At 40.2% G+C, this 10,886-nt stretch overlaps 1 protein-coding gene across 1 annotated transcript in view; it reads right to left on the bottom strand.

Moving 5' to 3' along the window:
* The window catches only part of aspscr1 (ASPSCR1 tether for SLC2A4, UBX domain containing), an 11,654-nt gene extending 898 nt beyond the window's left edge, over positions 1-10,756 (bottom strand). The window contains exons 1-15 of the mRNA XM_089006151.1: positions 10,652-10,756; positions 10,399-10,454; positions 9,942-10,056; positions 8,797-8,897; positions 8,418-8,475; positions 8,120-8,193; positions 7,474-8,017; positions 6,027-6,166; positions 4,585-4,666; positions 4,442-4,508; positions 3,822-3,884; positions 2,378-2,430; positions 1,757-1,808; positions 1,511-1,580; positions 188-378 (exon numbers count right to left, since the gene is read on the bottom strand). Of these exons, the coding sequence (XP_088862277.1) occupies positions 188-378; positions 1,511-1,580; positions 1,757-1,808; positions 2,378-2,430; positions 3,822-3,884; positions 4,442-4,508; positions 4,585-4,666; positions 6,027-6,166; positions 7,474-8,017; positions 8,120-8,193; positions 8,418-8,475; positions 8,797-8,897; positions 9,942-10,056; positions 10,399-10,454; positions 10,652-10,741 (1,756 nt within the window). The 5' untranslated portion in view covers positions 10,742-10,756. The remainder of the gene's footprint in view (positions 1-187; positions 379-1,510; positions 1,581-1,756; positions 1,809-2,377; positions 2,431-3,821; positions 3,885-4,441; positions 4,509-4,584; positions 4,667-6,026; positions 6,167-7,473; positions 8,018-8,119; positions 8,194-8,417; positions 8,476-8,796; positions 8,898-9,941; positions 10,057-10,398; positions 10,455-10,651) is intronic.
* Between the last annotated feature and the right edge of the window lie 130 nt (positions 10,757-10,886).

Here is a 10,886-nt window from a genome sequence, read left to right as displayed (position 1 = left end):
CACATAATCTAAAATAATTATGCGTCAATGGCCTATGAAATGTTTGCACAGCTGCTTGCACAAGTTATGCATTGCCAACTGTGGAGAACATTTCGTCAGCAACTTTGCATCATGCGTGGAATCAAACAATTGGTGTGTGTGTGTGTGTGTGTGTGTGTATCAACCCCGGGTAAAGTTGCATTCTCACCTGGAAGCTTGAGCCATTTGGGCACCTTGCCAATGTCAGATCTGCTAGGCGTAGCAGCTTGGTTGTTTGTTGACTGATGATTTTCATCATCCTGCCAGGTTGCGCCAGTGTCTGCGGTTGGCTCATGATGAGACGGGGCTTCTCGAGTGTCCAAAGAGCTGGGGGAATGCTTTGCTGACTGGAACATGCAGCTGGGATGTTGGAGGTTGGTTACAGATGTGGGACAAGAAAGAAAAAGTTAACAAAAAAAAAAAAGACTGGAATGCGAGTCAAGGACACATGATGCTGTGTGATCATTGTCACACATACCAAAGCCACAACCAAAGCACGGATATGATGTTGTCAAATGACCAGGCTCGTTATCAGCCCTTTACAAAGCTAACATACATACAATATATATTATATATATAAATTGTCCTGCTTCAACCAAGGACTGTAACATTGTGCTTCTTGTACGCAATGCTCCATAATAATTCAAGTTCAAGTCACTGAAACCTATATGTGGTCTCTGCTTGGCGAGGTGTTGCGAACAGGGGTATCTCGAGATATGCTATGTTACGCATTCTTGCAGTTTAACTCTAACGTGCGTCTGTGTAGGCTCTCAGTAGTACAGGGGTGGTCCATCGATGAAAAGGTTTCTTCAGCCGTCATCTGTACTTCCTTGATGTGTCGGACGTTTCGCTCCTCACCCAAAGAGCTTGGTCAGCAAAGTAAAGTTGTGCTGGTAACGCTGGCCCTATATATATCCCTAATGGACAGAGGTGGCGGTCCAGACCTCTGCTCTGATAGGTCTCTAAGGTTGGGGGAGCAGTAGACTCCTCCCTGAAGGTAATCTGATTACTTCTTTTGTTCTGTCTGATTACCTCTAATGTCTATGCATGCCTGGCTCTGATTGCCCCATTAGCTCTGGTATCACCTAATTAGAATGACTAAGCCTGTGATGATATAGTGAAGGGTTTTGCTGCTTTACAAAAATTGCTTCTTTAACTCCCCTTCCAAACCTCTATTTTCTTTAGCTAAGATTTTAACCTCACTGTCTGTCGTCAAATGAGTGGTTGCTCGCTTTTAGGTGCAGATGTACTGCAGATTGAGGCCCACTAGCATTGTCCCTGCGATGTTGATAAATGAGATGAGGAGGGAAACATCTGATACCTTCAAAGAAGTATAGATGACGGATGAAGAAACCTTTCCATCGATAACTCTAATGTGTTTCCTCAGATCCTGGCCTAACTCCTCTTCAAACCGGAAAAAAATTGGACTTGTCGAACTCAGACATTCCAGTAGTGATGTCACTAAGTATATTTAACAGATGAAGTGACGTACCTTGCAATCGATTCGTTTGCTTGCAAAGCAGAGACAGAAGATTCGAGGAGTTCCTTCTTCAAGTATAATTCTGTAGACACAGACAAATGATGAAGACCATGACACATTGGGATGTACAAACTCAATTCTAATCAAGTCGGGACAGCAATAAATATTTCAGATTTTGTGTAATGCAAGGTCCCAACTTTATTGAAATTGAGTTAATCTTTCAAATGAACACAAAAAGGAAATAAAACCAATCGAAACCTGTCTTCACGTCAGAGCCGAGGTACACCAGGGCACCCGGAAACAGGTCAGCCTGATGAAAACACAAAGATTCAATACATCAATTTACAAGATGGTTGCCAATATGGGTACAGAATTAAGATGCATACTGTGCTTTATAATAATAATAATAATAATAATAATAATAAAAATGTTATTTCTCAGCGCCTTTCAAAACTCTCAAGGACACTTTACACTGGATAAGATAAGCTGACAGTGATGATAAGTATGGTTACGGGAATCTATCCATCGAGTGCAGATCTGCGGAGCTCAGCTCAGATGGAACAACGAGAGCATAGTTCATAAAATGTTCACCCAAACATAGACGCCATGCCATTCAGTTGTGCTTTAACGCAGTACACGCTTTTTTTGCTCCATACATATTTTAGGTTATATTTGTTGCTGTGAATTCGTCCTCAGGGTGGCTCCCAAAAAAATCTACATTCCAAGTGTAGATTTTCAACTTGATTACATTTTTAGAAATTTCATTCTGTACTTTCTCCCATTTCAATGATAGTGAAAGTAGTTTTTTTTAAAGAGAAGAGATTTCGTGGATAAAATTATTCAATTGAATAACTTTGCTTTTTGAGTGATGCTTCTTACCTGAAAAAGTGTGATAGCAGGATCATTCAGAATTCTTTTGGGAGGTGTGATAACTGAAAAAATGGAAATCCACTTGAGTTGCTCAAACATACACTGCACTTTACATGTTTATACTTTAATTCAAAATTCACATTGGTAAATGGGGGGGGAAAACATCCTTTAAAAAAGCTAAACTATGTTCTTCCATTCCATTTATTTATTTTTAACTCCGTGAATGTGAGTCGGCCAGTGAGGTCCACTGTAAAGTAAATTGTTCTTATAATACTACCATAAAAGAAGATTTGGAAAGTTTTTGTGAGTACTGTACATCATTTTCTGCATTGGTTCTGAGTTGGGTTGAAGAATTATGAAATACAGTGATACCTCGTTTTATGAACGCTTTAGCTCACAAACTTTTCGCCTTACGAACATTAAATTCGCAAGAATAAAATCTTGGCATACAAAGTAGTTTTCGCCACAATGGCTGTCAGACTAGTTTTCGGCGGAAGAACACCAAACCACACGGTCGAATCGAACCACCGTGGCTGGCGGACTAGTTTTCCACACCCACTTTCTTTCTCACTCAGTGCAGACGTGGTTTGTTATCGAGTGGATATTATTTTTTTTTTTTATCAAAAAAGACCCCACCACTGGGTAGTGTTCAGCCGAAGAGGACACAAAACAAAATTACGGTCGAGCAGAAGAAGGAGATGATCGAGAAACACGAACGAGGTGTGCGTTTGTGTGACTTAGCGTCCAAGTACCAATATGCTAAGTCGACCATTGCTACATGTGGCTAAAGGTGTTTATGTGTTGTCTAAGCAACAGTCTCAGGCAATAGAAGAGGTTGAACAACTTCTGTTGATTTGGATTAATGAAAAGCAGCTAGCAGGGGACAGTGTGTGAGGGTATTATCCCCGAGAAAGCACGGCAACTTCACTCGGATATCATCAAGAGGCAACTACATCGACCATCACAAAGGTAAATAAAACGACTATTATACAGTACAGTTTATTTCTTTAATTACAATACAACAGCACATTTATTATACATACAATAAGGTATATTTTGTGTAGTTGTAAGGCTTATTTAGGAGAAAATTATGTTTTATGGGGACCTGGAAACGGATTATTCTCATTTTTAATGGTTTCCTATGGGAAATTAATGTTTGGATGACACTTTTCACCTTACACACACTTTCTAGGAACCAATTAAGTTCGTAAACTGAGGTATCACTGTATACTGGTAATCTAATGCTGATTTTATTGCCCTCAAAATTGCGCTTGATTGAGTTTTAACAAACGCAAATTAATTTGTCTTCATTAAAATAAACAACGTAAAACATTATGCACGATAAGACGGAATATAAACATAAAGGAAAACGAAGGATTAATTCAAATGAACGATTATCTACTCCAATTCCTGTAACATGAGTGAAGACACCATCTGACTACGTATCACTTACAGAGGTAGAAATTGAGCAGCGGATCCTCCAAATGGCTCCTTACAAAATCCGTTAAAGTTCCAACTAGACCAAAAACATAAAACATTAAAATCAGAGCCTGTGAAGTGGGGGTCTCGCATTCTGCCACTGTAGCTGTCTTTTTTTCTCTGAGGTCCTCTTCTCAGATATTATGCTTAGGTGAAGAATTGCTCATTCTCTTTGATTGTTTCCTAGTGAATCAGAAACTTGAATTTTATCTCATTAACCAACTTAACTTTGCATAACTTTGCTGCTGTGAAATGTAAATTTCTCCACTGCGAGACGAATAAAGGCAAATCCAATCCAAATCCAATCCAATCCAATTAGACTGTGGGTGGTACGTTAAACAATATTCGTTGGTTCCAAGTTTGAAGGAAAACGTTGAAGGTAAACTCAACGCAAATTTGTGTGAGCGCATGCCTGTGTATGCTAGTGTGTGTGTGTAAACTTTGTTTCGACTCTCATAGGACATGATCTTAACAGGACAAGTGGCAATGTCTACACCAACGACTCTATGACGGGAGGAATTGCTCAGGCATGTGAGAGCGAGCGAGAGAAAGAGCAAGAGAGAGATGTAAAGGCAGGTAGGGACACACACAAACCTGTCTCGAGTGGCCTAAAGAAGCCCTGTAGAACATGTCGATCTGGAAACTGGATCCTCAGGACAACCTGGAGAAAAAGGCAGAGTGAGCCTATGTAGGTACATGACAATGACACACGTCAGAGCATGTATCAGCGCACAGACTTTGGGGTATTTGTCCATCTTCTCCTTCATTTGTGTTTCTCGAAGAGCATTAGTCATCAGCGGTGCCTCCTCCAACAACTTCCTAAAGAAAATAAGAGACAAACAGCAATGCCATTATCTGATTAGCAGAATATATAAAAAGCAGAAGGTGAACTTGAACTTTGATTGGAAATAAATTGCACATATTTCAGCTGCTTAGGTTCTCTCAGTATTATTAGTTATTGAAAAGGTCAGACGTCTTCTTAACACAGTTGAACTCACTGCTAAAACTGTCTATTTTCTCAAGAACAAACGATCACAACAAAATGACTGGAAGACTAGAACAGCACACGTCAAACTTTAAAATAATGACAAATAGTGTTATGAAATACTAATTTTGTACTATGATCAGAATCAGAATCAGAATACCTTTATTCGTCCCGCAATGGGGAAATTTGCAGTCCACAGCAGCAATTGAAGAGGGATGGGGTTGGGGTGGGAGTATGATGTGCTATTATAAAATATTATTTTTACTTTTTATGCACATTGTGCTGTATTCTCCATTTTTTGGTCATTTTTGTTTTATTGTGCCTGAACCTTTGGACATGCAAACACACACTCACTGTGTAAACTATGATGATCGATGAATGATCACACGAAAACCAAACATTTCTGATTGACAGAATTTGTAAACCTGGCTTTAAATGATGAAGCAAAGAGTTTTACAGAGACTTGTCATTGCTCTTAACATCCATTCAAGAAATAATATCAAAATAATGAAAATCTGATTGAGCACTCTAAATCAGGGGTGTCAAACTCATTTTTTGCTGCAGGCCACATTGTAGTTACGGTTTCCTCTCTGTCGAGGGCTGTTATGAATTTGGGAAAACCATGAGAATGTTTCACCTCCTCCACGTATTACAAACAGAATGCACAACAAATTAATGGATAACTAGTTTTTAAAATCTGAAGTCAAGAATAATGACTGTTATTGTGGTTGACATGAGCCAATTTGAAATTTTGGTTCGACTTTAGCACGCACCATCGCACTTGTCATGCTTGATTTGCTTTCGCGGGCCGAATGAAATGATGCGGGGAGCCTGATTTGGCCCACAGGCCTTGACTTTGACACTAAAATTGTCCTTGGTGTGAGCATGAGTGCGGATGGTTGTTCTATGTGTGTACTGCGATTGGTTAACAACTGTTTTAGTGTGGCGCCCGCTGAGGGCCTGACGATGCCAGAGATAGGCCCCAACAACATCTGCGACCTTTGTCAACAATCAATGCCACTTCAAGTGCAACTTGGTGTTTCACCTTTGATCAAGAGTTGAGACAAGTTCAGAATTTGACATTGTGTTATCAGGATATTTGCTCTTCGTGTATAATTAATGTGCCCATAGATAACGTTTAGCATACTGTAAAATTGATATCCTGTTTCACAACATTCATTTTCATCCACTAACCTCTCGCTCTTTAGCTGAGCAAAACGCTTGCGAACATCATCCACGGTCACTTCAAAAAACTCATCTGGCAGCTCTGCGTCATCTTCAGAGCGTTGGCACACGCGCTCAAGGTGGTAGATGAGAGGCTCTCTCTCGACAGGCTGAAGTGATAAGAGTGTGAAAGCCAAAATCAAGACCTGACAAATTCCCAGCAACTTTCATTTTAAGATTGCAAGTATGTACCGCCAGGAACTTTTCTGCTTTATCCATAATCTCGTCTGACTTTTTGGCAGTGGCTTGATACTGCAGAGTAAGTAAATGTTGTTGATTTGAGACTTAATTAATTGCTGAATGTGCGTGAGGCAGCACTAATGGACAACGGTGCCCTGGTGCATCCTTGCCCATATTTACAAATGCTGACAAAGCCGTTCACCAAGAAGTAAACAATGGCGGCACACTCGAATTGAACATGGAATTGAACATTCGAGGCATCGCGCTGTTGCATCAAATGTGCCGTTTCCTGCGCCTCAACATGGCATTCTGATGACACTACACACTGTTAAGTGCATCGCGAACGGGTCCTGAGCATCTCCAAGTGTTTTCATTTCTAATCGCTGTGTTTGATAGTTTGGACCATACAATAAACGGTTGAAAGTACACAGACTCGCGCTGAATATTCCGGGAAGTCTTGTTTTCGAGTTGATGACGATCCCCACGTGACGGCACGTTTGGAACGCCCCTGATCGAGAAAGTGACACACAATGCATTTTGCGGTACTTTGTTTGGTTTGAACACTTGGTGTTGATCCGTGTTGATGGCGAAATTAGAAGGAAAACACATAAATAACGCGATAGTGAATCGTTGTGTGTTGCACCAAGACAACTATTTGATATTCGCTGACACAAATTCCCAGCAGACAAATCAGCCCATTTCCAACGGAGCTTGGGCGCCATCTTCTGCATTTTCTGGGTGCTACATTGCTGTCATTGACGGCTCGAATTGATAAGGGGAGGATTCCTTTAATCGATTGCAAACATTTATGCTTTCCTCTTCAGAACTATTTGAATCATATTCATAACTGGATTAGTAACAAGAAAGCATCTTCTCCGAATCTGAAGCCATTGTTTTGAATCACGAGCAAGGCAAGACGTCCTGGCGTGATGTCACGAACTGGGGGCGGGACTTTCTGAAAATCCACAATTCGCAGCTCAATTTTTTGCAGTTTTACCACACTTTAAGTAATTTTTATTGGTGTTTTGCATTTGACTAAAAATATCAGGGTGCGTGTTTTGAGTATTTTAGATGCTATAACACGTTTTTCTGATGACAGTTAGGAAATAAAAAATAGTGTCGGTTGTCCTTTAAAGCACTTGTGAATCATGGTCCTACTGTATGTACAATAAAGAAAAACAGGAAACCTATTTTCACAAGACTCTACAAAACTTTTTTTTCACACGACACCACATACCTTAGTATCAGAACTATGGGAAGGTTTGGCTTTCTTGGCTTTGGGCGATTCTACGGCAGACGTTGACGCTGATGAAGAGGATGAAGATGAGAGCGAGTGTCCAACTGCATTTCCTTTAGGACCACCAAGGCGCTGACCACCTCCAGAAAAAGGAATGAATGGCACCACGGGATCAGAAGTAGATAATGATGATGATGACGACGACGATGATGATGAGCGGGAGTTGACTCCTGATGGTCCTGGCTTCTCCTCTTCTGACATTTGTCTTTCTTCAAGAGGAGCATTTGGTTGATTTGTATCACGCTTGTTTTCCTGATGGACAGGAAGTGTACGGGTAGTGCGCACTGGGACCGTTTCAATTAACTGCGCAGGGTTAGAGTTTTTGGTTGGCTCTTGTGATACTGAGGTTTCAGAATGAGAGGGAATATGGACAAGCTGACAGGCTGAACTTTGGGGTTCAGTGACAGAAGAGGGGACTGGCACAATGACAACTTCAGTTGTGTCCATGCAATCTACTGGGACTTTGTTCCTTTTCAGTAAAAACCTATTAAGAGAAAACCATAAACACAACACAAGGTAATGACTTACATAGTAACTGGGATTTAATAGAGAGGAAATCACAGGTAAACATCATAAGGCGGTTTACCTGACTATGGCGCTTCCTCCAGTAAGGCCTAATGACTTGAGAGTGGCCTTCTTGAGGGCCTCTTCCCCACACACCTAGACGCGCACATACATACACACACACACACACACACACACACACACACACACACACACACACACACACACACACACACACACACACACACACACACACACACACACACACACACACACACACACACACACACACACACACACACACACACACACACACATAATAGTTGGGTGTAACAAAAAAATATTTTAGCTTTTTTGACAAATAAATATTCATTTCGAACCTCATTTCTCATGTAAACACACACAGGAGTGGACCCAGATTCCAACAGCTCCGACACACTGTGGAAAGGAGACATAATTAAAACAAGGATAATTGTCTAAGTGTTTGACTTTAATGTGGTTTAATGCCACCCAAACAAAACAACTTTTCCTAAAAGATGATAATCTAAACTGCAACTGATAAAACAACAATAAAAGCTTATGTGATGAACAGCAAGATCCCTTCATTTGTAAACAATGTGTTCATTGTCGCATGTTGAAAAATAATTGAACCGTATATGTTTTACTATTGTTTGCCTACATTCTGAAAAATATAAGCTTCTGTTTATTTGCCAGATAAGAAAAATGACAGACACACTCTTAATGTAGCCCGACACACACCTGATCTGAGGAAAATGTGTCAGGAGTTCCCAAAGACTCTTTTCACAAGAGAAGGCACCCTGCAGACGAGAGCCATCCTCCATCTGCAGTGCAATCCGCACCTATGACAAACACATGTTTACCCAGCTTCACAACTAAATAAGATCAAACTGGAATTTGAATTAATGGGGAAAATGTAAGATCATTGAGCCAAAAGATTTTTTTAAACACATACAAAAATCAACGCATGAAACCTCAATTAAAATACTGAAGTCTACTTTCATTCAACAATCTTCCCAACAGTCGAACTACAATTACTGTCGAATGCATTGTCCATAGAAAATGTAATCTAAAAAATATAGATATCTATAGAATAATAAATACATACCTCCATAAACTCATAAAAAACAAACTAACAAGAAAACTGATTGGTCTCTTGATGAACTGCTTTGTCCCACAATATCAAGAATGAGCATGTCGATCATTTACATACCTAATTGTGAGAAATGCATTATTTATTTATTATGCATTATTGATTGGATTGGATTGGATTTGCCTTTATTAGTCTCACAGTGGAGAAATTTACATTTCACAGCAGCAAAGTTATGAAAGAAATGAAAGTAGAAAAGCAAAATATAGGAGGTGCTGGAAAGGCAGCCACTCTCGCGGCAACGCAAATTCTCCCTGCGGCCTGGGAATATTTCCTTTACACACTCGAAAGGCTCAAGTAAATCAGGCATTTTGGGAAGGTGCAACATAACATATTGCATTTAAAGTGTGGGCGCAGTTACAATAAACAAAATATTGCCATAAAAACTCAACTCAACGCATAGATTAGTTGGGTATTATGGCGTTTAGTCCTTTCTGGATTATATCGGAATTCTCCCCCCCCCCCCCACACACACACACACACACAACTGTGAGTTTATGTGCCAAAGGTGTATGACAGGCATGTGCAGCTCCGGGCCTGAATGCCCCTGTCCTGCCTGTTTTCCATCTCTCGCACCTGCAACACACCGTCTTCAAATGGGGACCAATTTTGGACAACTTTGGTTTAAGATCCCTTAATGGGAGAATCTGCATCAATGAAAAGTGACGCGCCCGGTCGCACAAAAGATAACTTGCCCAGAAATGCGAGAATAAGGCTCATCGTGCTTGTAACCAACCTGGCTATCAGATACAGTCTGTGTCCTTGTACTTGGCACCACTTCTAGCTTTGCGTTGTTGGGCAGGTTGGCAAACCTCCACTGCTGCGTTAGGTCGAGAACAGTCCTTTGAAACCTGCTCAAAAAAAGTGTCAGTGTTGTCCATAAAATTGTATTGTAAAAACACATTGATTCACTAACTGAACATTGATTCACTAACTGAATGTAAATTATAGTCAAAAATCCACTTGGTATGTGACCTAACTGTGAACGAGAACTATCAATATTAGATTTGTTGGCATCATTGTGAAAGATGATGTCGACTTATTAAGTGGTCAGTCAGACCCCTTGAGTCATAACTTCATAAAGGCTGCTTTATACAATTTACACTTCCCGGTCGTACATCAATATCAAATGTTAACTTAGATTGAGTGCAAAAAGCCATCCCCCTCAACCAGTCATTTATGTAATTACTTACTTCAAACCGTGATTATCAGGATTAAATCCATGCTTCTTGCAGACCTCCTCCAGCACCTGCACAAAAAACAACTAAAACTGAATTTACTAAATATTATGCGATCAAAGCCGAAAAAACCAAACCCAGGAACACAGACACTGAGCTGTCACTAGCAATAGCTACAGTTAGCCAAATAAGCTAACATTGTTCGTCTCAACACTGAGAACGAACCATCCCATAAACGAATCAGAAATGTTGTTTAGATGAATATTACCTGTAATAGGGGTGTATTTGGGGACACTTTAATTGTCTGCCTCCTTCCATTTGGAGTTAGGACAGTCACAGATGTACCAGTAGCTGCCATTGCGTTTTGTGACGTCACACTGTTTGTTTGAAAAACCTTTATTGATAGTAAATCGCACACTGATCGGTCTCGAAAATAAATTATCGCAATTTATGAAGTGTGGCATGAAATGGAAGAACTATTTATAGAGAAATATTTTGAAAGC

This window comes from Hippocampus bargibanti, linkage group LG10 (assembly GCF_051943395.1).
Source record: "Hippocampus bargibanti isolate YZ-2025 linkage group LG10, ASM5194339v1, whole genome shotgun sequence".
Lineage (NCBI taxonomy): Eukaryota > Metazoa > Chordata > Actinopteri > Syngnathiformes > Syngnathidae > Hippocampus > Hippocampus bargibanti.
The sequence above is the reverse complement of the archived record's forward strand: the minus strand, read 5'-3'. Positions and strand labels throughout refer to the sequence as shown.